This window comes from Trachemys scripta, chromosome 5 (assembly GCF_013100865.1).
Source record: "Trachemys scripta elegans isolate TJP31775 chromosome 5, CAS_Tse_1.0, whole genome shotgun sequence".
Taxonomy (NCBI): domain Eukaryota; kingdom Metazoa; phylum Chordata; order Testudines; family Emydidae; genus Trachemys; species Trachemys scripta.
In genome coordinates this window covers 11221147-11248437 of record NC_048302.1, presented here as the reverse complement: position 1 = coordinate 11248437, position 27291 = coordinate 11221147, and the positions used below count along the sequence as shown (strand labels likewise).

Below are 27291 nucleotides of genomic sequence, written 5' to 3'. Positions count from 1 at the left end.
TTAACTTAGTTTCTCGAATATGTGCTCAGTTAACAAACAGCGTATCATGGGAAATATCTTTTACATCTTTAAAGGGTGTGCCTTTTGATACAGTAATGCTTTCATCATCAGGTTGGAAATGAGGTTTTGTTGGCTGTTAATGAGGGAGGTTGCATTTTGTGATGAGGAGGTGTTATTCCAAAGTGTGCATGTGATTAAAAAAATTCCCTACTCTCTCATCTGATTAGTTAGCTTGCTTGTCTGGTTAGCACTGAGAGTCTCCAGTAGGGTGAATTGGCCCTCCATTTACTAAAAGGAGAAGTGTTCTTCTGGACAAATGGTCCGTTCTTAGAGGCAGCCCTCCAGTGTGTATAAAAACCTGAGGGCCAGATTGTACCTTCCTCCTTCTCCAAAGGGGAAAGAAATTCCAAGGTTTCCTTTGTTGAGTTTCCTGTGCGTCCTTCCATCAGGGAATGGAGTTTTGCCTATCAGGCTGGGGAAGAAAGTGCGGGTCTGGCCCACCAGGCCTGAGGGTGCACTAAGTTGCATTGGCTGGTAATGGACACACAGAAGTTGTTTCACCATCTGGGCATTGCATCTGCCACCGAAGGTTTCTTGTTGCCCAAGGAATCCCCTACCAGATTATTAAGCTAGCTCTCCTGCTTTGTCAGAGTGGAGAAAACCATGTGGCATTAGGGGGCCTCTGAGCACTATGGGAAGGTTTGGACTCCAGAACGGAATTATTTCCATGTTGGGAGAGAAATAAGAGACACAGACAGTTTGCTCTTATGGTAGTCAAACAGGGGCAAATCCTGCCCCTTCCTCCACAGAGCATCCAGGCCACAGCAACACCAGTACAGGTCCACAGCATCGGTGACGGGCCGGGGAGACTGCACAGGGGTTTAACCCCCACTTGCCTACCACAGAACTCAGCCTGATAGGGACTGCAAGAGTGGTTGTAAAATTGTTTCCAACCAGGACCTGGGGAGGACAAAGTTTCTATGCTTCCCATCCCCACACCAAGCCTATCAATTTGGGCTTGTAATTAAGGAGAGGAGTTCGTCATTGGTTAGGACTAGAATGGAGACAAACAGGAAGAGCAACAGAAAAAGAGTGCCCAGAAATCCAGCACTCCCTGTCCTCAAATTCCGACCCATATCTGTGCCTTCAGTCCTCTTCAAACACATTACAATCGATCATTCTGTAGAAACACGTCTAGAGTTTTTAATCAAAAATCACCCAATCCATCCAGATGAATGAGTCATTCATCCTCAGGTATTTATGTCCCCAATTACCTGTTTCATCTCTTTACCACATTTCTACTATGTATTCGGTTTTCCAGTAAAACAGCAACAACAGGTGATATGAAAAGGATGACTCAGACATGTTTCATGCAACTCATAGGAAACCTCTAAACAAGAATAGATGAAATTGGGAATAATACTTGTACACTGAAATTTCTAGTGAAGCAGTGAATCAGATTAAAGAGCGTGAGATGGAAGTTCCATACCATATGAAACTGATAAATACTATGTAAAAAATGTATTTGCTATACAACACTTAAGAAACATAACAGACTAAACTGGATTATAAAAGTGTCTCCAGCGTGCTGGAGTGTGGAACTTGGAATGAATAGAGCCTAGAAAAAAATACCCCATGGTCCTGCCCCAAACGCAATATCAGAATAAGACAGAGGATGAGACCAAGGAAAGAATGATAAATCCAATGTAATTAGTTGGAACTGAGACTATATTGGGGTTGGTCCCTGAGGTTGGACATTCCGGACTGGATAGGAAATTGCTCAATATGTTAGTGCTTCAAGCACAATATTCTCCAATAATGAAATGGAGACAGAACTCTCTCCCACCAAGGAAAGCTAGTGGGCATACGTATGGAGATGTAAGATTAGTTTTAAAATGTAAAATAAAACAAAAAAAAACTACAATCTTCATTGCAGACCCAATGGTTTTTATAACACGTGGTCAGTACAGTTATCCAAGTTTGAAAAAGACCGCTGTACAACTTAATCCTGTATGTTGCTTATGATTAAACCTATGCTACCCACTGATTTGGATCCCATTTCATAGAAAGAACTGTTTGTGCTGCTAAATGTATTAGTGAGTGAGTGTCAGAGAGAAAAAAATAAAACACACACACACACCCCTCAATTATTAATGTAGACATGTTAATAAAACAGTTTTTCTTCTTCTAATGGGGTATTAAAAACTAAATGAGTCACAACTACAATACAAACAGCCTCTGTTCATCAGCTCAAACAAGCTAAAGGACCACTCCGCCAAAACAGAAGTCCCCTGTAAATAAGTGGTTACAAAACAATCAGAAAAGAGAAGAAACAAACAGCACTTATACCACTGACATAAACCAAGACAGAATTTGAAATTCTCAACTAGAACGCCTCACACAGGGAGGCAGTAGATTCTCCATCACCTTGAAGTATTTTCTAAAAGAACTTCTGTGTGAGATCTAGCATATATTGGCTTAATATAGGAATTACTAGGTGAAGTTTTATGGTCTGTGTGACGCAGGCAGTCAAAATATATAATCATAATGGTTAAAATCTATGAATAAGGTCCCAATTCAAGAAGGCGTTTAAGCACATGCTAAAGTCTATCCCTATTCAGGACAGCAGTTAAGCACATCCTTAAATGCCTGGTCTAGAAGATACCATCAGAGATGTCAAGTATCAGGGGGGTAGCCGTGTTAGTCAGAGATGCTTAGTTTGCAGTTCTCAAACGGTGGATTTGTGTCTCCAGAGATAATATGCTTGTTAACAGTAAAAATGTTTTTAAATAAATAATATATAGAGGTGAGAAATAACAGACCTCAACTCTATTGTCCCTCTGCAAATTTGTGTACACAGAGTCAATCCCTTACCTCTCTTTAAAAGTGCAAAGTTTCAAAAAGTTCAATGAATAGAAGATTGTTGGGGATGGAATAGATCTGGACAAGGAGAAGTCTGGAGTTAAATGTGAGAATCATTTAAAAAAAATGATTATATGTTTGCTCTTGAAGAAAAAAAACCAGAACACTTAACATTGTTGTTTTAGTTAAATAAAACCATTTAAATGTCGGTCTGGTGATGTTCTCCTCCTAATACAGCATGGCAAGAAAATCCTCCAAATATAAATGATTAACCTGTTGAATTGGAGATAGTTCACCTCCCAGTGACTTCATAAATATCTGCTTCAGTTACCTCTGGTAAATGAAATAACCAATAATTCATTTTCTGGTGTAGGTGTAAAACTAATCTGAAAAGTTTACATTTTTAAACAGTGATTTATTTTGAATATAGTGTGTACCTTCTAAAAATGAAACCTACATCTAGCTCTGAGTTGTGAAGAATATGTATCAACGTTGTAACAGCCAACAAGAATGCACTCTTATGTAGAAAACCATGATTAAATTGAGTCTTCCTGACTAGTGATTTAAATCGATTTGATTTAAATCAAATCCACCCTGCTGAAGTCTGGCACATTGTGATAGGATAGGTGGTCAGCGCTCTCTGGGCTCCTAAAAGCATTTCTCTGCTACCCTATCTATGGTCAAACTTTATTTCAAATGCACACAAAACTAAAAAGAATATTGCATCCTACATTCATAAATGTTACTGGTAGGCTGGACCACAAATGGACTGTTCGGGATTTCTCAGAATTTATACCGGTGAGGTGCATGTTTTTTTTCAAATTTCTTTTTTTCTTTTCAAAGCAGATTATAATTTTCACATAAAGAGCAGCATATCTAGTGATCAAGGCACTTTGGGGAAGAGGAAGTGCACATTCCAAAGAGAGAAGACAACAAAGGAGGCAAACCACCAAACAAACAAGTTGCTGCTCGGACAGAGCAATTCAGCCTCACTTGCCCCATATATTGGATTTAAAACAAACAAGCAAACAAAACAAACAAACTAGACTACACTCAGCAGTCACACTCAGCAGTCACACACAGCCTGAGACACACCTGGAAACATATTATGGGTATGATCCTCAGCTGGGAAATCAGTATAGCCCTAACCATTTAGGCTGATGCCCAATTCCCATTCATCTTAGAATCTTGAGGGATTCCAAAATCCCTTAAGAGCCTTCGAAAATCGCAGCATTCGATACAACAAATATAGTTTTTATGCTTTAGAATAATAAAGAAGATAGTTTCCATTTCAAAGTCATGACGGCTTTTATTTCATAAGTTTTAAGTAAGGCCCATGTGACTTTCTATAAGCATATTTTTGCATTACAGTACCTCTGTATATTTCATAATAGTATTATTAGCAATACCACATTAAAGTACCATGCTAGATCCATGCTGCCAAGATGGGCATTTTCAAATACAGCTTTATTATTTCTGCTACTACTTTCACCCCAATGGGCTTGCATAACCATTTTTCTTCCTTGTTAATCTTCTCTACATCAAGTTTTATGGTCCTGCTCAAGGCAGTTGCTTTTTGGTCTCCCCTCTTCTCTGGCAAAACAAACTTTTCAATGTCATGAGGAACCTCAAAACACTATTAATTATTAAACATTCATTAATAATTAGGTATAGTTTACTGACTGAGAGGGCCTGCTTCTGCACCTGTTTCTGAAGTCAACAGAAATTTTGCCATAGACTTCAAACAGGAGCAAGATCATTGCCCTAGGCTGCAACTCTGACTGGGACCAAAATGGCAAGAACAAACGTGATACTAAAGGAGAAGTTACAATACATGATTTCAGGGCCTGGGCACTGAAAAGGGAAGGTAGGGGTCTCAAGGTCAGAGGGAAAGCTGGAAAAGTGGAGGACTGGGGTCTAGAACTAGGAGATGGATACTGCAATTGTGAGTTCTATTTTAGAAGGCAGGCATCCTTTATACTCCTTGACAATACTATCCAGATGCATGTAATGAATGTAGGCAACATGTCCATAATGCATTTTACACCACTGCTTCCTCTTGCAGCGTTTTCCCCAAGCCTCCTGCATAAAGAATGAAGGAGGAGGACGTCCTATTTTCTTGATATCTATTTCCCTGGGTTGATGACTAAGGTATAACAAATACCGATTGTCAGAACTGATGCTGAAACCCTGTATAGTCAGGTGAAAAGTAATCCCCATGACCCCACTGTTAATTCCAAGCCATTTAAGCACACGTACACAGCCAGCCCACACGTCCTTACATGCTCATGTATTTCTGATACCAGAGGAGAGGAATACTGTACAGACTGTTCATTGTGAGTTGAACAGGAGAAGGTGGTGCATACATAAACACATTTTTAAAAGTCAGAATGGAGTCACATCTATTTTTGTATGGGACTGTTAAAACTAATGTTATTGTATACAAGTACCCCATTATCTTGAAGAGGACTGTAGAAACTAAAGCCAACCTGAGCTAGACTGTAAGCTCCTCTATGCAAAAATCCTGTCTCTGCATGCATTTTGTAAAGCACTGTGCACGATTTTGCATTCTATACTTTGTTTTTGGATTAAGACAAACCTAACATACCTATCATAGTATCGGAGTAGCCGTGTTAGTCTGTATCCACAAAAACAATGAGGAGTCCGGTGGCACCTTAAAAGACTAATAGATTTATTTAGGCATAAGCTTTTGTGGGTAAAAAAACCACTCTTCAGATGCATCATACTGCCTCTGCCTGGTACAGAAATTAATCAAAATCTCTCTCTGTTTGGTATTTTTAAAAATATGAAACCTATTTTAGTTAGCAATGCCAACACGCACACACACACAAAATCAACCTATGCTCATTTATAAACAGTAATAGGCCCAATCCTCACCCTTTCAAATGAAACCCTGAGTAAACAGTAAGTGGGAGTTTCAATGGTGAACTCCCACTGATTTCAACAGAAGCAGTTACACAAGCGCTAAATGCTTTTGAAAATCTCACCCCTGGGCTTTATCATGCATGGTGAAAGTTACAAACCCAGACTCTTTCAGGCTGATGGTGGAAAGGCCAGGGCTCTCCACTGAGTACATCCTTCCCAGGCAAGGTTTTAAAGAGCAAGATCAACCATCATGAGGGCAGCATCTGAGAGGGAAAGATGCACTCTCTTGGCCAGCCATTTTGACCGCCAACAATAAATCCAATACGACAATGACCGCAAGCAATCTTGACAATTGATAATCTGTGCTTTACAGTGAGGCAACAACAACATTCTCTGCCCACAAAAGAATTATCTTTGTCTTTCCTGACTCGTGGTTATCTCTTCTGATGTTTGCTGCTGAACATGTTTATATATTAAACAAGTATTCTGAAGTGTGAAAAGAAACGCATTTTTTTTTTTAAATTGAATCATTCTAACCATGGTTAGCCCATTATCTTTAGCCCATTACAAAGGGTAAAATGGAAACAAATACTTCCTCTGAGTCTGTCTGGCCCCCTGCTTCCCCAGAAAAGCACACGGAGGAGGACCAAAGGAGAGGAAATCGTCTCTCAGATTTATCCTCAATCACTCTGGCAGCTTTGTCTGCCTTCCTTGCCCAGGAACAGGCTGCTGGATCAGTTCCCAAACCCAACGGCTATCCAGAGGCTTGCCTTGTCTCCATGGCTCCCATGCACTTCGGGCTTCTGCAGCCACTAGCTGCCTGGGAGGCTCTCCATGACAGGGGCAATGCAGCAGAAAAATACCATGGTCCAGAGGTGAATGAAGCTCATGAACCCTGGTTGCATCCCTGACACGCCTACTGCCCACCTGCCCATAGTCTATGCACTCCCCACTCGTGAATCATTACATTGCCCCCTCTGGAGGGGAGAGGGATACACTGCAGCAGGCCATGGCTGACCTCTCCCCTGTCCACACAGGAGGGATGGGATCTGTGCAGAATGGGTTTCGTCTGCATGATGCTCAGAGGATACAGCCCATTGCTATTATGCTCCATTTTAAAACTCCGCAACTTCTTTCCATTTGCAAAAACAATTATCTAAATCGATTGCACATTTCAATGCTCTGAGAGAATTTATGCAGTTCCCTTATACTCTGGCCTGAATTAATCTAGAGTAAGATCACAGCAATACTACTATATATCAGTTCAGTTTTTCCTATGACCACACAGCTCCTGGAACAAACAGGGGGAGGGAGCATTGCCCCCTAAGATGATCATTATTTCAGAGGACAACTTGGCTGGTGAATAACCCTTGAAAACAAGAGGAATACATCTGGGTGGAAACTCTGAACATCTTTCCTTTTTACTACATAGTCCAGAGGTTTCCCCACATCAACAGACAGCCAGGAGACTGCTAAAAATAGACTTCTATACCCACCTGCTACAGTAAAAAGTCTCTCCTGCATCCCCTCAGAGAGGGACTTCATTTCTATTGGGGGTTGGGGAACAATAAGCTACAGGGTTTTTTTATTATGCATATTATAGTGTTATGTATTACTTAGATAGCACTATTGGCATGCACATCAGTTTAAAGACCAATACTAGAAAGACAGATCCTCTGCTACGAAGAGTCCATCTCAGCATTCATTTAGGTATGCCCAAAATTCCTAGTCAGTGGAAGTTTGAGATGCGCAAAGAACACAGGATCACACCCTAATATAGGGCTAAACATATACAAACTGATTAACAAAAACACAGCAGACAGGGGGCAACACAGCTCCACTGATTCACCTCCGTTGAAGATCTAGCTCAGGGTTCCTGCTTATAGTCCAACAGCCGTGACTTCAGGTAACCATTCAAAAGACTGGCAGTTGGCAGAGAGGGCTAAGAACATGACTAGACGATAGCAGACCTGGGTTCTTCTCCCAACTCTTTAACTTAACCTTGTGCAAGTTCTCTCCAAAAGGTGTATTCTTACTCCCTATGGTACCTACCTCACTGGGGTATAGCAGGTGCACAGTTTGCAAAGTGCTTGGACATCTTCCTCTGAAAGGAGCTATCCACGTGTAGGTTATCAACACACATATCGATGTGACTGATGAGGATGTCGATGTTGGATGGCTTCACAAAAATACATTTTAAAAAGAGTGCTTTGGAAGAGAGACCCATAGAACCGTAGGACTAGCAAAGACCTTGATAGGTGATCTAGTCCAGCCCACTCCATTGAGGAAGAACGAAGCATTATCTAGATACTGACAGGTGTTTGTCTAACCTGTTCTTAAAAACCTTCAATGCAATTCCACAGCATCCATAGGGAACTTGTTCCAGTGCTTAACTACCCTGACAGGTAGGAAGTTTTTCCTAATGTCTGACTGAACTCTTCCTTGCTGCAATTTAACCCCATTGCTTCTTGTCATGTCCTCAGTGGTTAAGGAGAACTTCTCACCCTCCTCTTTATAACAACCTTTTGCCTATTTGAAGGCTGTGTCATATCACGCAAACACCCCCCACCCCCCTCGGTCTTCTCTTCTCCAGGCTAAACAAATCCTTTTTTCCCCCCCAAATCTTCCCTCATAGATCATGTTTTCTAGACCTTTAATCATTTTTGTTGCTTTCCTCTGGACTTTCTCCAGTTTGCCCACATTGTTCTCAAACAGAACAGTGCCCAGAACCAGACATAATATTCCAGTTGAGGCCTTATCAGTGCTGAGTAGAGCAGAAGAATTACTTCTTGTGTCTTGCTTTCAACACTCCTGCTAATACATCCCAGAATGATGTTTGCTTTTTTTGCAACAGTATTACATTGTTGACTCATATTTAGTTCATCATCCACTATAACATCACTTGGCACGCAAGTGGTAGGCATCTGTTCCAAGTGTAGGAGGCAGCAGGCCCAAAACACGAAGTGAGAGGAGGACACCAAAAGCCAATAATCCGGGTCCCATTAAAGTCAATGGCAAATCTCCCACTGGTTTCAATGAGATCAGAATCTGGCCCAAAGAGAATAATAAGGAAGCAGCAAATACAAAATCTCAAGAAGAGGGAAGCTGGAGAAAACACATCTAGAATTACTCTATCCACAGGTTGCAATTGGCTCTGAATGACAAAAGGAAGAATCCAAAACAAATGTCCATTCTCCCTCCCCCATCACCAGCACCTGTCACCACACACACTACCTCAAAAGCATATTTAGGGTAAAAACTTGAAGTTATCCATCAGAAGGACAATGGATTTCTTCAAGTATAATGGTTTGCATAAATCTGGATGGAAGCTGCTAAATATTTAGAAGGCTCTTTTGTGCCAGATGTTAAAATACTAAAGAAGCCTGCGTGGATCTGTAGAGCGTATGTCACATGCTGGGGAGACTATAGGGGCGAGAGTAAAGAGCTCCAAACAAGCCAGGATGATGGTGACTCTAGGTATTTGCTTAGTCAAAGCTTATTACAAAACAAATAATTAAAAAACGACAATTGAAAATCCATTTTTAACAACTGATTTAAGTCATGATTAAAACAAATTATTTAAATCAATCTACCTTGATATTGCTACACTTAAAGTCTAGTGAATTCCATTACTTAGAAACTTAAACTCTTAGAAAGCTGTATTTAAAAAGCACTGGAGTTATTTAGCTATAATTTTTCCACCATGCAGGTTAAAACACTTATTACATCAGGCACAAGTAAATACGAGAAACCTGTCTCCTGCAAATCTGCTTTGAACTGATTAAATTGTACCTCTTTGAAAGTCTTGCAATTATGTTCCAACTCTGTTGCACCACATTTCTCCATCAGAGAATGATACTCTCTTAGCAAAAGATCTTACACGACCAGGTAAGGTTACATCATTTTTGGATGGTTGGACCACTAAGTCTACTGTAAGTGCCCAATTTCTTAGAGTCAGACCTGTCAAATGTATAAAATGACCAGTACAACCTCAGGGGCATATTCCTCTTGTTTTAAAGGAAGTGAAGTTGTAACTATCATACTTACTAACATATGTTACAGTCAACACTTCATTTAACCCAGAGGTGAAGGTACAGTTAACACAGTTTGACAGATCAAATCAGGTATGTCTAAATTAAGCATCTTCTGAACACTCATAGGACCCATTCTCTCTCTTCACAGACCAGAAAAGACAGGATAAACAGAAACAAAGGGGGATAGGAATTGTGGTGTCAGTGCTGACCTGCAGAGAGAATAGAGAAAAGGGAACACAACAAGAATAAGGGAGTATGAATGTGTGATGGGAAATTACGTGTACTTGTCCTACTAAATGTAGTTCTCGGAAACATTTCTGGAATTATCAAACCTATGCAATAGTGCAGGGGTCGGCAACGTTTGGCACGCGGCTTGCCAGGGTAAGCACCCTAGCAGGCCGGGCCAGTTTATTTACCTGCTGACGCGGCATATCCCTCAGCCCGCGCCGCTTCCCGCCGCCCCCATTGGCCCGGGACGGCGAACCGCGGCAAGTGGGGGCCGTGATCGGCTGAACCTGCCGCGTCAGCAGGTAAATAAACTGACCCGGCCCGCTAGGGTGCTTACCCTGGCGAGCCGCGTGCCGAACGTTGCCGACCCCCTGCAATAGTGCATCTTTGTTTTAACCCCATTTAAATTAGTTCTATCTTTAAATCTTTAGTAAAGCAAGTCAACTGAAAGAAAAAGTGAGGCATCATTTCTTCTACAAATGGAGTTAACCTAGACTGCAGTCAGCGCAACTGTAACTTATCTATTGATCAAAGGTAGTTCGGGCTTTTCTGCTTTGTCCTTCTCCGATGACAGATCACAGGCTTTTCCATTTCTCAAACCCACACAGCTGAGGGATGTTGTTATAGTCAGCTTATTAATGTCAGCCTGGCACAAGGATAAGTCTCTAGAAAGGATATCAAGTTTTCCCCTAATAGTCTTCCAAGTTTATCCCTTCTTCCCACTGATCCTTCAACATTTCTGCTTTAAGGCAACCTAATTTTAAGTTTAAGACACCGCCTTTCCACATATTTTCCATTAAAGCTTGTCCCTGCAAAGGCTGACAGTGTTAGCTATACATGAGGATCTGCAGGCCAAATTCTGCCTGGACTTGTATCCCCAGACAACCCCACTAAATTCAATAGGTTTACATGAGGTATAGATCAAGGCAAAATGGGGCTCCAGGCTACTATGCAAAATCTGAAAAGATTTACTTTGCACTGTGAAATCCCTTGGTAAGTAAAACACAGTTATAAGCTTTGTTGTAACTTTGACAACAGTATTTGACAAACTATGAATACTACAGTTTGCCACAGTGATTGAAGCAACATAGGGAATATACCTTCAAAACTTAAGGAAACTATGTTTCCAAAAACAAGGCCTCAACCCTGCATTGTGCAGCAAAACTAGTGTTAGGCAGTATTGTGGATCCATTTTCCCTTCTAAACACATCTCATTTCCTTTAAAATCACTCAGAACTTCCATTTTCATGTCAACAGGCTCTACAAGTTACAGATTCCCCATTAAATGCTCATGTTTCATAGTACTAGCCAGCCATTCACAAACCTAGAATTATAAAATATAACTTTCAAATATAGTCCTAGAAAAAATGTGACAGCTTCTACTATTACTCAGGTGCTTTTTCCCCTAAAATTACTGGTTATACATGCATTTTTGGGAACCAAAAAAAAAAAAAAAAAAAAAAAAAAGATTACCTTTAAGAGACATTGCATAGATTTGCACATAAGACTTTTCCTTGCAATGTTAAAAACAAGCTGTTAATATCTTAACTTTTATGCAATGATAGCAAAATAAACAATTTTGTAGAGAAATAACTCTGATAATTTGTCAGTTGTTTTAAAATGCAAATTCAGACGCAGGAGGAGTCCAGAAGCAAAGTTCTGCTTTCAGTTCCCCAGTTTAAACCCAGAGTTCTCTATACATTGATGTCAATGTAACAGAGCACAATTTGGCCACATTATTTTCTCGACAGCAATACAACCTTACTGCCAACTCTGAAACCTGGTAATAAGCCAATATAAATTCTAGTAATGTATATACAAGTACAATTTAATGAAATACAGAACGTGCCCAACTACCAGCAGGTATCTTACAATTTATATTGAAGTTTTTATTAAAAACCTCCTTATTTCAGATTACTTACTCACAAAACAAACATTTGCCAGGACGTTCACTGACTGGTAGCAAGCCACATATTCCATTCTAGTTACTCATGATATCAAACTTACCTTATAAGCTACACAGTCAGTGAATTGTTACCACAGTGATTCATTTTTTTCGCCCTAAGCCAGCGGTGGGCAAACTACAGCCCACAGGCCACATCCGGCCCGCAAGACCCTCCTGTCCGGCCCCCGTCCTCCTGCCCTGGGAGGCTATCCCCGGCCCCTTCCCCACTGTTCCCCTCACCTGCAGCCTCAGCGCTCTGTGCAATGCTCTGGGCAGCAGGGCAACGCAGCTGCAGAGCCTGGCCTGACCTGGTGCTCTGTGCTGCGTGGCTGGCTCCAGCCAGGCAGCGCCGCTGCCTGTCCTGGTGCTCTGGGCAGCGCAGCTGGAGCGCCACCAGACACAGGTGCTCCAGGCAGCGCAGTAAGGGGGCAGGTGGGGTTGGATCAAGGGCAGGGGAGTTCGGGGTGGTGGTCAGGGGGCAGGTGTGGATAGGGGATGGGGCAGTAAGAGGGCAGGGAACGAGGGGGTTGAATGGGGGCAGGGGTTCTGGGAGCGGTCAGGGAGAAGGGGAGGGTTGGATGGGTGGGGGGGCAGTTGGGGTGGGGGTTCTGGGAGTGGTCAGGGGACAGGGAATGGGAGAGGGGGGGTAGATGGGGCAGGGGTTCCGGGGGGGGGAGGAAAGGGGTCGGATAGGGGGCAGGAGCCAGGCACAGCCTCCACCAAACCGATGCGGCCTTCAGGCCAAAAAGTTTGCCCGCCCCTGCCCTAAGTGATAACTTCTTTCTGGAGGCCAGGGACTGGGAGTGGCAAAGCAACAATACTGACCCTAAGATACCCAGAGATTCCCCTTACGCAGAGGGAGTCCCTAGGTAGTTGGTGAAGCCTGCTTTGTAGAGTAGAGCAAAACAGCTGGTGGGGAGGCCAGGATCTGGTCCCTGAGGGTTTTAATAGACAGCACAAGCAAATGAGGCAAGCCGAGGGGAACATGAGCCAGTACGGACAATAAATTATCAAAATGGGGTGAGTGTCAAAAAAGGGATAACAACAAGGAATCAGAGTAGAAAGAGTTACTTTCACATGCTCTGTGAAGCATGTACCTCACATCAATTCCCCTGTTCTATACTGAATTAGCATTGCCCTCCATTTTTTATACTATCATTCGTTTTTTGTTTTTTTGTGTTTTTTTTTATTACTTACTGGTAATAAAAAAGTCCGAACACACACAGATTTATGTAATGAATTAATCCACACTTCACCGCCTGCTTTACTGGAATGTCTCAATGTAGGCCTTCAGGGCTTCATATTTCAGTTCTGTATTTGAAAGCTAAAAAACTACTTTCTCAGTCAGATTTCAAACATGGATTGAATACTATAACTTGTAGGGCCTAATTTTAATCCCATTAAACTCTATAGCAAAATTCCATTGACCCCAATGGAAAAAGAATTTGGCCCTATATTCACAACATGGACCAAACTGTGCCATCCCACATAGACATACGTGGGAAGGGTTTCTGAGTGGGCCCAGAAAAGGAATTTTGCAGAGTTCACTTGAATTTCCCCACTCCCGAGGAATGAGTTTAGGAAGGAGGACTACAGAAGCATCAGAACATATGGACTCCCTACTTTCCAGGATCCCAAAGGTAGATACTGAAGGTGTTTGCTCAGTGGGAATCTCTGACCAGCCCCACCTTGGCAGGCCACTCACCCCTCTACAGGATCCCAGGGAGAGAGAGAGAGATGCAGGCATGTGGCCTGAGTTAGCACTGCTCCAAGCGGTGGCACTTTAGGTGCAGTTATCCACTCCCCTTCCTAGGTTACCTAGAAGGCTAAATATTCAGAGCATTTCTTCTTGGCCCATCCCCCCAAAACCACAAAAAACAAACACTTTAGGAGGAGCTTTCCTGGAGTCTGTGGGAAATGGCGAGATCATGCCACAAAACCATTAGCCTCCTAATTTTTCATTTAGAACCCCACGTTACCTACCTTCCTCTGCTTATGCAAGTGGAGGTTAGCAAGGACAGCAACTACTCCATTCCAATTAACTCAACAAGGGCATCTTTTCAGCAACACATCTCTCTTTTAGGGTGACCAGACAGCAAGTGTGAAAAAAAATCGGGACAGACGGTGGGGGTAATTGGTGCCTATATAAGAAAAAGCCCCAAATATCGGGACTGTCCCTATAAAATCGGGACATCTGGTCAGCCTACTCTCTTTGCCTGTGCGGCCACACACCTAAATCTAACTCTGTCTAATCCAATTTATTGTCTTGAAGCGTTACTGATAACACATAGCTCCCAGCCTCAGCGGCTCATTTATAATGAGAGCACTATAGCCAATGCTTATATGGAAACACACACACTTGGCTCGAAAGTCTGCATGTATCTTTGTAAGTTATGCATACTATTACCAAACTGGATTAAAAATAACACAAAACAAACAAACAAAAAAACAAAAAAAACCACACACCAGCAATTGATCATATCAGCTATAAACAAATGTCAATTATGAATATTTCCTTTCTTTAAATTAACGAAAGTTCATTAACCCAGTGAGTGGTTTCCATGAAATAAACTATGCACAACTTCACATTGCATTCCAGAAACAGAGGAGCATAGCTGGCTAATACCTAAGGCAGAATGGGATCAAATCATTTACGTGTCTGGCATCCAAGATGGGAAGCTCTTTCAAAGAAGGGACATCTGGTGTTGCAGGCCTGCTCATACCATTTCTCTCTTGAAGAACAGTATATAAAAGCGCTATATTAATCTTCCAGGAAGTTGCAATTATGTTTATGTTTCGTTGTACTCTAAGTATTATTAGCTTTCTTTGCCACATGAACTGAGTTAATGAACTGCATATGCAGTGACTGCATGTCCAATCTTTACAGTCAACGCTGCTCAATCTACACTGACATACTTTAGTCTAACATAGTAACCAGGCCAAAGTACCTTCAGGACACATCACCTATAAGTATTGTGATCCAACTGATGCTTTTAAAGAGTTAGAATAGTACAGAAAAACAGGGGTCTATTTTTTTTCCCCTAAAGAAACATGCCTGACTATTTTTAAACTGACATTGTTATTTTGGGGGTTCAGTGTGTGAATTTGCTGCATCTCAAAAATATGCACAATAATATTGGACTTGGATATCTATTTATTTATATTTTTGTAAGCTCACTGACTCTAAAACTGCTAATGATAACTTAACATATCACAAAAAACAAAATACAACACTAGCGGGTTTGATTTGTCTCTCTCCTACGGTGATGTCAATAAGGGATAAGTCCAGCAATGGAGGTATTCCACCTTGAGGCCCAATGATTCCACATAAAACAAGTTTGCAATTTCTAATGGATTTTGGAAAATGAAATTAACCAAATTATATCATAAGTGTTGGATACTTAACAGTAACTAAAGCTTTGTGGAAAAGGGATAAAGCTCCAAACATATATGCCATGGAATAAATCTTACCAGACCATCGCAGTTGCTAATAGCAACAGACGCTCCCGGAATATCAGTGATGTCTCCAACATATGCACAATTGGTCCATAGAGTCTCTTTTTTCCATATCCGCTCTGTTGCGCTTCTAGTCTGACTTTCGTTACCAGCCTCAGTTCCATTTCCAGTTTCCACAGAGTCTTCATACCATTCCACTACAGCCTCTGGAGCCACCAGATGGGTGTTAGGCCTCAGCCTGAGATGGAATTCCCTTCCAAAAGCTGTGATGTTAAAATACAGTTGTTTGGGGCTTTGGGATACATCCCTTGTTAATCTTCTTTGGTGATTTGCGGAGAGAATATTGGAGATGAAGCTTCCATCCGCATTGGTGCTGATCGGAGTCACTAGCCCATACAGCCTCGGTCTGATTTTTGGTAAATCTGTCCAAAAAACAAACACACACAAAAAAACCTAAATTAGAACGAAAGTGTAAGAACAAGCTTGGAAAATGGAGAACAGTTACATAGCTACAGAACAGGAAGCCACCAAAATAATGATGAGCAAAGAAATTCACTTACAGCTGTGTCATGGACTCATCCATTGTATTTAAGTATTGTAGATTCTTCCATGATTAGTATTATGCAGTAGACACCAGAAAACCAAGGAGAAATAAGGTGAATAATGCACTTGAGGCCTAAATTCAGAGGTGATGCAAGTTTGAACCTTACACACTGACATAAGATCCCTTAGTACTACTTACATTCACTCCTCTGATGTATAAAGGAGTCTATCAGAGGAGCCAGAAGATATAAATTAAAGTATGGTTGGGGGTATTTTAATTTACGTCTATAAAATGGGTTGTGCTCCCCACACCAGCCCAGAGAGTGTGGCCAGCTGGGCCCAATCAGCCAATTGAGCTGCAAAGAGAAGGAGATTTAGGCTGTGTGGAAAGCACTTCATTAGATGGAAGCTCACCTGTGAGGGAACAGGCAGGGCTTCTATAAAGCCAGGAGGCTGGCAACACAGCGAGGCAGCAGGGAAGAAGCCTACACTCTCTCTCTCTTCTTGAGGAAAGGGAGAAGGAAGTGGGATAGGAACCCATGTGGAAGAGTTTACCTAGTAGCCCCAGGAGAAACTGTGCTGACTAGGAAAGCTCATGGAGAAGCTTAAAGCAGCACAGTAGGAAGTAGTCCAAGAAATAGAGCAGTAGGTTTGGTGAAGTCCCAGACCTTAACTGCTCACTGTAGGGCCCTGGACTAGAACCCAGAGTAGTGGGTGGCCTGGGTTCTCTCCCATCCACTGCAGAGTGGTATTGGTAGGTACAGTGAATGGGAAGACTGCCCGAGTCACTGGGGAATGACACAGCCAGGGGAGCGGGCATGAGGACTCTGAAAGACTTCCCCAGAAGGGGAAATCATAGAGTGACCTGGACAGAGGGCTGAGCCACGAAGCAGCCATACTGCAACAGAAGGTGCCACCAAGTGGTGAGCAGAGAACCCAATGACCAACTGCTTACAGAACTTGAGTTATGCCAACCTCAAAGTCAATCCTGAATTTCCTTCCTTTTGTGCCACAGTCAGGTTTTTACTGTTATTCTAACACAGCAATTTTAACCACAGAATTATTTCTCCCCCCCGCCCGTACATAAACGTGAAGCGATCCAAACAGAAAGAGAAAAATGTATTTGATGGAACACTGCCCATCATGTTATGTATTTAGAAAACAATTTCAGCCAAAGCCCAGTCTTACAGATGTTATCAGTTGCAAGATTTCCAATGACTTCAATACAACCAGAAGTTGGCCCTTTAAATGCATCATATTTACTCCTCCTATTACATCACTTCAATTCTAAGCACAGAGATATTATTACAATGATCTGTATAAAAAGCCACAAATGTTTAGTACCTTCATGTGGTAGCAATGATGTTTAAACTAAAACAAACAAACAAAATTGAACATGGGCCCATTTTTCAAAGTTGGGTGAACATATGAAGATATGCTCGGATAGGCATCTTGACTGTAAGGCTCTAGGGTTTAAATTGGGGATGTGCAAATGTATGTTCCCAATTGCATATGGCCCCCATAAAATTTAGACTTCATACAGAGTAGCGACCAAAGGCCTGAATTTTTTCCATTTCAAAGTACTCAGGAGATTCCATGCTCTTTATGTTTAAGTTCCAAAATAAACTACCACCTGTTTGTTCTACATGTGCATTAAACAAAAGTAGTTTGTTTCCTTGCACTGCAGCTTTCCAAAGAAAGTGTCACGTTTTGTATTGTAATTGGCAATCTCAGAAAACTGATTTACAGTGTAAAAATAAAACCTGAGGGATTCTTAGCTAGAGTCATCCCAGCAGATGCCACTGCAATGATTCATCATGTCAATGTATTAACACAGCCGAGTAGATGGGAATCCTATGGGCTCTGACTTTTCCCTCTGTGGCTCTCCAATTAATGCCTTTTTCACCCACTGACCTACTCTCTCCCTTCCTCCTCCTGAAACCTGAAGTAGAATATGATCAAAGATACAGGAGAATGGAGAAGGTGACTTAAAACCTACTTTGAGAGATGCTAGGCAAGATCCTTGACCCTGCTCCAGTGATAGAACAACTATAAAGCCAGCACATCAACACCCTGTGAATTCTACCTCCATGGCGGGGGAGGGGGGGGGGATCTGCTTTGGTGGCTCTAGGTCATCACTGCTCCCTGCCCTAGGCACAGGGCAGAAAGGAGGCATCATTAGGATGCCGCTATACATTGCTGAAAACCCCAGCTGCCTAGCTGTTGAAGCTGTGTAAGTCAGAGTAGTCCTGGGGCAGATCTAACTTAGCCCAGGCACCCACCAGGTAAACATGCCCAGATTGAAGGGAGAGGAAAGGTGGGTTAAAGCCACTTTTGCCTACCTGCCACCACTGGTCAGAACAGAGGATTTGAGCCACAATTCCTACCGGATAAGCAGCAAAAGTACCTGATCTGTAGGCTTTAAACTGGTTTCTAGATGCACATATTTGCAGGAGTAAAATATAATGCTCAAAGGGTGCTAGGATGACAGTCCATGAAATGCAAGTCCTGTGTTTGCGGTGTAACAGGTACAAGACAAGCAGTGGCAGTGCATGCTACCCCATAGTTCCTCACCAGTCTCCTGGAAGAGCTACTTAGTTGGGAGAGGGTAACTTTTTCCCCTCTATTCCCATTCAGTCCTTTGTCTCCTATGAGACTGGCAACAAACTTGCTTTTTAGTGGTATATGGATATCTGTCTGGTAGGAAGTTAAATGACAGCTATGACTTATTTCAAATAAACCACCTAATGGCCAACCAGCCTGAACTTAAACCTCAAGTGGACTATGGCTAAGTTACCCAAGGGAAGGTCTCCATTTCTTTACTTCCCACCATATTTCCTCAAACAGGACATACTGGGGCCTGCTATTTTACTGATTTTACACCAGTGTAACACCAGGTAAGTCAGTGGCGTTAAATCTCAATTTGCCTTGAGCATCACTGAGAGGAGAATCAGGCTATTAGATGTCCAGGTCTCCTCCTGTGATGGTAGAAGGAAGGGCATTCTCTGTGCAAGGGCAATGATTCTGGACCAAACTGCTGCAGGACATGAGTCTGAGCATAAACCTCACCACCATGCTGTGAGGAACACCTGGTTCAAGGCAGAATTTCCTCAAATGATCACACAATAAAGACAGCCAATGCAAAAAGAATTAACCAGTCCCAATTCCTATAAAGTGGGTGGCGGAGGAGGTAGAGGGCAGCGCTACCTTCTTGGTAGCGTTTGATATATCTATTGAGTGGCTCAGATGGTGATGTGTGCCACAGACATGCCTCTAAATAAACATACTTAATTAAATGCATTAAAACTTATCCATTCTCAACCTAAAACAGATTCGAATGAATAACAGAGGTAAAAAGGCTCTTGTATCCAATATCAATCCAATGAATAATCCAGAACCTATTTATGCAAACAGACTACCCAGTACAGATAATGTAATTGGAAAATTCTCAATTGCTACATTCAACCTAGTTTTGCAGCCAAGTTGATTCTGCATTAACATCTTCAATTTCTAACTGATATTACTAACAGTAGAGGCAGTCAGGAAAAATAATGTACAATATTAATAGCTGGTGTTTGGAAATGGAAATTCTTCAAGCCTGTTATGGAGATATTGCAGTCAAGGTTAGTGAAAATAGCCTAGTCATTCATACCACTCATTGTGCTGAAAACTACTATGCATACCACAATTAAAATTACCAACTCACAGTGCGATCTTTCCTGAAGGAGGCATTCACTCTCACCCATAATCAATACAGTCACATCAGCATTAAAAATGCTTTTAACCATTATGCGTACAATTTTAGGGTCTGATCCTGTAATCCTTACTTATGCAAAACTCCCATTTAAAAATCACTGCAAATTTTGTGTAAGGATCAAAAATTTGAATCCTGAGAGTTAGAGATGGAACCAAATCAAAACCCCAGATTCCACTTTTCCCTGAGAGTATTTGTTTGTTTTTTGGAGTAGGTAGGGAATGGGAAGCAAAGAAGTTGAAATCTGAACACTTCCAAGTTTTGTCACTGGGCCCAATCAAAACTCTGGATCCTAATATCCCCCAAATCTCAGTCGGGCTAAAAATCCAGGTCCAAATTTCACATCTTAGGATCATTTCTATCTAAAATTCACTTACAGATCAATAAAACACAGGTGATTTCTTACTTTTACCCCCAACAGAATTTGTGTATTTTTCACACAAGCAGATATCCAAAATGCACAAATTTCAGCCTGACAATCAAAGCCTGAATTTGCAGCACATCTGAGAAGTTATTTTGTACTTTTTAATGGTAATGTTCCCAGATTTCAGTTTGTGGGGGCTAGCAAGTTGCAGACATTAATAATGAGAACAGCCAGCTGACCACAAAGAGGTGGGAATGAAGGGTGGGAAGAGACATATTAACGTTTTTGCCATCAGCAAAGGACTTCCAAGGTCTGTAAATGTTGAACTGGAAAAGGAAGTCTCCTTTGTTCAAAGGCAATTAAAATTAAATGTGACAAGCTTAAATACTGAAGAGATCCAAACTCCTCTGCTGACTTCAGCCATCCTTTTTTGTAGACTGCAGTTTATGGAAATGCTATTCCATCTGTAGGTGTCCTTTTTTCCCCAATACTCCATTTTCAAAGCTGCACTGTTTTGCTAATTCCAAGTTTTACTAATAATCAGTGAAAAGCATGAGGAGAAAGAGGTGAAATTTAAGTTAAAAAAATTCTCATTTTTCAACTGACCTCAAAATTTTTGCTACAATTGTACATTGTTTAAGACAAAAGTAATCATTTATAAAAATATCACATTCTTTTATTAAGTGTTCCAAAACACAATCAGGTAAAGGATGCATCTGTAAGAAAAAGATATCCATAATATTTTTTTTAAATCTAAACAATATTAAAGCTTTAGCACGGCTGACCCACACAAGTTGACATTATTTACCTTACTAGAACTAACCATAATTAAGATTATAATGTCCGACACTTTCTTTGTACAACTGCATCTGAAAGAGGGATTGTATCATTATGGGAGATTTTTTCTTTTAATAGAATGTATTGGCCAAATTTTGGAACCTGGGGAAAGTAAAGCACCAAATACACAGATAAGTCCACTTATTTAGGTGCCTATTTTCTGAAATGCTGAATGCCTAAAAATTCCACCAAAGGCAATGAGTATTTAGCACCTCTGGAAATCAGGACAAGTTATTTAGATGTCTAATTAAAGGTAGCCAATTTTTAAAGTTTTTGGTTTAATATTTCGGAAGTTTCTATTTGCTAATTATTACCAATAAATAAGTGTTTAAACAAGGGTTTCTATCCTCCAACTTGAATCTGCACTGAGGTTGTAGGGCACGTTCTTCCACTTGAGTAGTATCGGACTACTTGAGTCCCTTCACTGATTACTTTGAGCAGTATCTCGTGCCAGTCAGGGTGGCAGAATCTAGCTCATAGTGATGAATTTATCATAACACGACAGTTATAGCCTCTCTGCAGGATGAAATACAGTAGCTACCATGTAATATTCAAAGGCAGAAGTAGCAGCTTGGAAACCTGCAGGGATGTGACATGATGTCTGTCAGCGTTACTTTTACCACAGAGATGTGGCTCCTTTGCTTCCACCGTAACTACTGTATGTTTCATACTACCTAAGTTGACAGTATCCAATACTGGAGAAGGTAGTTATTTGGTCATTTTATCAGTAAACACACTATACCCACATCATAGGAGAAGGATAGTTGTAACAAAACTTGGATTTGTGTACAGGAAGTACCCTCCAAGCTAAAAGCACCAGCGCAGCACATTATCTGCTTGTTGGGCACAAAGGGGCAGGCCATTTTGCATACTGTACTATATCTAGGGTGGGAGCATCCAGAGCCAATTTTTTAAGGGAAACACTGGGAATGAGTCTTAAGAAGTCTTACACTTTCAGAGGAAATAAATGGTTAACCCCTAATACAGCTGTCACTTTATCACAGTAGAACAGAGACTGTGATAAGCCTTATAAAGGGCAGAGGCAAAGAGGGCTGTTCCAGTAGTTTAGCAAAGTATTTCTCAACACTGAGAAGGGTAATGATACGATCCGAACTAGGGACTCAATCTTACTCCCCCTTGCCTGTGTTAAGAGCCCTAAGAAGTTAGGAAGCAGTTTTAGTTGCCCTCTTCTGACCTCACACACAGGCTTCAGAGGGAGCTGTATCTGGCACTTTTTGGCCAGAAGCAAGGACTGAGTGAGTGAAAGCAGAAGATGGAATAAGAAAGATAATCTCAGGAGTCCCAAATGGGTCAGGCATCAATTGGAGCTGTGGTTGTTCAGCACTTCTAAAAATAACATTCAAGGTTTCTCAAGCTGGGTAAACAAAAACTGAGGCTCTCAAGTTTAGTGGCTAGTGAATTATTGCCCTCAATGCCCCCATTTCCTGTACTGTGAACTTGACACGGTGCTATTGGCAACTCAAGTATTCCTTTCCTGAGTGTCCATACAGGATTCTTTCTGGTATTTTCACAGTTCCTGTAGCACGACAGACCCTTTGCATCCCTCCAGTGAAACTGTTTTATCCAGATAAGAAGACAAGCTGTTCAATCTCTCCAAAGGCAGCCTGCCAATGTCATTTCAGAGTTGGAAACCAAAGCATCCTTCAAGTGGTAGCATTAACAGCACTGTCAATTCTCAGCACGTACACATTGTGGAATTCTGGAGCCCACAGAATGGAGATGTTGCACCAAATCGAGTTTCAAAACCATCTCACAAGAATGCTTTTCTAATTCCAATATCTGAAATAGTCTTATCATTCACAATAAGATTTCTGCTTGACAATTACTGTGCACCTGCTCATCCAATTAAGTTATGCGGTAATGTAATACATTAATTTAGTGCAGCTCACTATGTTTATACATTGTGTGGATGTATTTAAAAAAACATCTATACAATTAAACACAGGGTACAAGCAAAGATCAGCTGCTTAATAGAGGCAGCCATAGACTAAAGATTAAAAATGTATAGGAAGCTGCAAGATGATACTTGAAAGTGGTTACCTATTTGGAGAGCGTTCTAAGACAGGTTTCACTGTACGTATTTAACAGCAGAAACAATCAGATTTCACAGGACCAAAGACATTTTAAAAATAATGGTTTAAAAATGCCCTTTCAGTACAAATTAGGGCAAAAACCAGTACTTTAAAAGCTACTAGATATGTTTTAAATGCAAAAAAGTTTCCCCACCAAGACACTATCTATTCAGGAAAATGCAGTAGGTAAAGCGAGTCACTTACAATCTTTTTTGGTAAGCCTCCTCAAAAGCAGAAGATCGAAGAAGCTTATTGTCCAAATCTACCAGCCCAAGCAAGAGTCACAGAAGAGCCTGAAGGCAATGAAATCAATGCAGTTCTCCTATGCAGGAGAGAGTAGGCTGCAGTGAGCTCTCAGAAGATGTCAAGCACGATGCTGCTATGCTTAACAGGAGCTCCAGCCATACCGCTGTGAAAATAGGTTTGGGTACAGGAGCAGACTGTGAGTAGGCCCAGAGCCGTCCCTTGGGTATGGCGAATTGAGGCGACCACTCCAGGCCCCATGGTTTGGGGGCCCCGCAGGCCGGTGCTATTGGCCAAAGCGGTTAGTCCCAGAACTAACTGACGGGTCGGTCCCATAAGTGACAGATTCATTGCTTCCACCCCGGGCCCCACACCCCGCCCCTAGGGATGGCCCTGAGTAGGGCCAGTGAATCCATAATAGATTACTAAGGAAGCAATACAGCAACTGCAAAGGCTCCTATTACAACCTCCGGATTAAAAGGAGAATTCTATCCTAACCTATCCCCTATGGAGCACACAGCCCAGTTATGCCCAGCTATGCATAGGGATACAGATTTGGCCCATGTATCCGAGATCGTATCCCTAGTCTCTGTGGGTGTCTCAAGAACATTCCCAAACTGTGGCAACTGAGCCATGAAAAAGACAAAAAAAAAAAAAAAAAAGCAAGAGAGATCGATCTATTTTCCAGGAAAAGCATTTTTTTTCTGAAGTACGATATAATTTCTAAGAGCAGCATTTCCATATAGCTTATGGTTACTGAAATTCAAAAAACAATCCAAATTGCATGTAAACAACCAAAAACACAATCACAAGGCCAGCACATAGTCGGGGGGGAGGGGAAGAGAGGGGAAGGGTTGGCCAATTAAACGTAAACCCACATAAGTGCCTCACTTCCCATTACTCATAGGTAGTAGTGGAAATTAACCTCAACACACTAGAATTCAATGCCAGAATTGAAATTAAGAAAAAGAGCTCCACAATTCAGGAAAGTGCTCGAACTTGCTTTCAGAACACCTGGCACACACTAGAAGGTTAATACTTCAATTTGGGAGAGTTTGCTGGGGTGGAAGCATAACCCTCCTATATAGCACCTTTCACTTGAAAGTTTCAAAGCACTGTACACAAACATTAAGTAAGCCTCATAACATCCCAGGAAAGTATTATAAACCCCTTTTCACAGATGGGTAAACTGAGAAATGCATAAGATGACACTCCCCAGGTCAAATACTAACCCAAGAAGAGACTCCAAGAGACCAGACACCTATTCCTATATTCTGCTAGCTAGAAACATTCCCTTCCATAAAGATAGAGGACCAAATTCTGTACTGAAATCGATGGAACTGCTCCCATTTGCACCAGCAGAGTATCTGTTCCAGAATTTCCAGTCTCTTTTTTTCACCACTGTCCCTTGAGAAATGTAGTAGTTCAAAATTTAAATTTGTAATAGAGATGGTAAGGTTTTAAAGTGACCAATGGATACTGAAGGAGAAACCTTTTCTTCAGGTCTCTTATTCACCCCGTATTCCACAAAGTCATCATAACAAAATATTTCCAGCTTAAAAAAAAAAATGTTAAATACTTACACATAATATCAAGACTGTCCAAAAATGTGTTTTGCCCTTCCCAAAACTGAGTAGGTATTCTTTCCTTTATTCAAAAAGTACCCAGACAAAAAGAATCCCACATATCTGATTTACCATGAGATTTGAACGGCTGGTTTGAGCATGCTCCAATTTTTAACTTTTGTTGGTTTTGTTCTTTTAAAAGGGAAAGTGTAGATTTTGTTGAAGTGTGAGGGTGATAATGAGAGGGCATAAAGACAAATTATATTACTGCAGATCTACACATTTCTGCTGGAAGGAAGAATCTATTGCTCAAGTGTGAAAATGTTGTTAGTCTGCACATGCACTAATAGTGTCTTCTTCAAGAAAAGAAGTTTAAATAAACTGACTTATTGAACTTCTTTATTTATTTCACTTTTCCTTTCAGGGAAAAAAAAAATGGTGCTTACCTATTTGGATTGTTCCTTCTTTACCAGCCTGCAGAGGGGAGGAAAAAAAACACATACACACAAAACTGTTAGTTTAATTATTATGTGATGTGTTACTGCAAAATGTATGTTTCTGGAAAGTGGAAAATCACTTGGTTTGTATTGCACTGTTGGTAGGTTTCTGCTTTTGGTTTTCTGAGGTGGCATTTTTCCCTAACTGAATAACCAGCTGTCCCCACCAATGTACGAATAGACTCCATAATAAGTTTAACATAAATAGAGCAGCTAAGAAGCCCTAATTCTGAATGAACCATTCTAGAACTTGTGACACTGTGCCAAAAAATAATTCCAGTGGCTAAAGAAAGGCCTTAAAATTAATTAAAGCGATGATTCCTGAAGAGTGGGCGTGTGAAGGAATACTCGGGCATGTATGCTGACAGTTTGGATACCAGGGAAACCAAGGAAAGCAAACTACCCGTCCCTACCCACAAGCAGTTAGGGTTCAGGCTGAACAGCTCATGCAGAGATGGGAGCGCTACATACACAGGATTCAGACAGAGCAGCCTGCTGCAGTCAATGACAAAACTCCCAGCTGGCTGCAGGATGGGACTCAAGGTAGCTGCTGTCAAACTAAGGACTCATTCAAGTTTGTGGTTTACCTTGCTGGGGACAGGAGAGAGGATACTGAACTCTGCCAAAAGAAGGGGGAGGAGGGCAGAGGAGAGACAGGCCCAGCAACGGAAAAGGGAAAAGCCAGGAAACGCTCCCACCACCTCCCCGGATCTGTCAAAGCAAACTTTGCAGCAAAAGGATTGTGCAAGCAATTTCCTTCTGACACGTGCATAATGGATCGCTCTCCCCTAAAGCCGAATTATTTCTCTCCGCAGCCCACGAGTTTCCTCACTGGCATGAAAGAGACCAGAAGACAATTACAAGCGCCTTGAAAAGAAAACCCCTCTTTGAATGGATTTCTTAAGGGATCAAAATGAAAAGGGGGGAGATGGGAGAACAAGGTTCCAGGTTCATTCATGATTCCACATGGCCCGGGACAGAGGGACGGTGACAGATGCTAAAACCAACAGAGCAACTCTGCTGCTGTTGGTAATAATATTCTTCTCTCTCTGCTGATATTACTTCACTGGAGAGACTAATAACGGTTTAAATGATGGGGGAAGCGCCTAGCTTTGGCAGCAATAATTCCGCTGAGATCAAGCAACGTAACACGTGCACTCAGTGCCAGTCCATTAACAAAAACTACATACAAACAACCAAACGTTACCGGGGTGGCGGGTGTGGGTGCAAATAAATGAAATTTTTGCTAGTTCGCTGTACAGCGATTTAACTGGAGGGAGCTCTGTGGCAGCAATCTTCCCTCCAAGATCAAGCACTTTAACAGTCGGTCCGTGCAAGTAACTGCATAAAAACCAATCAAGCTCCCCCCCTGCTATAAAAGCAGAGGGAGAAATAACTGCATCGAGTGTCTGGGGCAAGGGGTGTACAAAGCTATGGAGCCAATATAGCCACTTACTTGTTCATCAGCTGAAGTCCGAACCTCTCCCAGCGAGGCTGCTACTAACAGCAGTGACAGGAGAACCATCCCGAGTCCAGATCCCCCCCGAACACACACTGCAGGGTCCCGCGAAGCGAAGCCAAAGGCGCGCGCAGGGTCCCTGGGCTGGGGATCTGGGGTTGCCCCGAACGGGAGCTCGGAGCGTGTCTCCCGCGCCGCTCCCTTCCCACCCCGGGCCGGGCGAGGGGAGGTGACCGCACCGCCAGCCCAGCGCTCCTGCAGCCCGCGGGTGCGCTCCCCGTCTCGGCTCCCTGCGGGCGGGCGGGCGAGAGCCGGGGCCGCTGGGCTGACAGGAGCCGGGGGAGAGTCGCCGCGCGGCCGCTTGTTGCTCGCCGAGCCCTGCCCGCTCCTCGCGCCTTGCGGGGCTAATAAAGCTGCCGGCAGCAGCAGCCCCCGGCTGGGCTCCTCCTCCTCCCCCCGCGCCGCGCGCGCCACCGACGTCAGGGGCTCCCCTGGCGCGAGCCGGCCGCCTCCCCGGGCTGCACG

General features: G+C 42.2%; 1 protein-coding gene across 1 annotated transcript in view; it reads right to left on the bottom strand.

The window, feature by feature from the left end:
• Positions 1 to 27088, bottom strand: part of ADAMTS3 (ADAM metallopeptidase with thrombospondin type 1 motif 3) — a 192033-nt gene extending 164945 nt beyond the window's left edge. Inside the window, 3 exon segments of the mRNA XM_034771735.1 lie at positions 15427 to 15833; positions 25257 to 25284; positions 26764 to 27088. Coding sequence (XP_034627626.1) covers positions 15427 to 15833; positions 25257 to 25284; positions 26764 to 26832 — 504 coding nt within the window. The 5' untranslated portion in view covers positions 26833 to 27088.
• Positions 27089 to 27291: the final 203 nt, after the last annotated feature.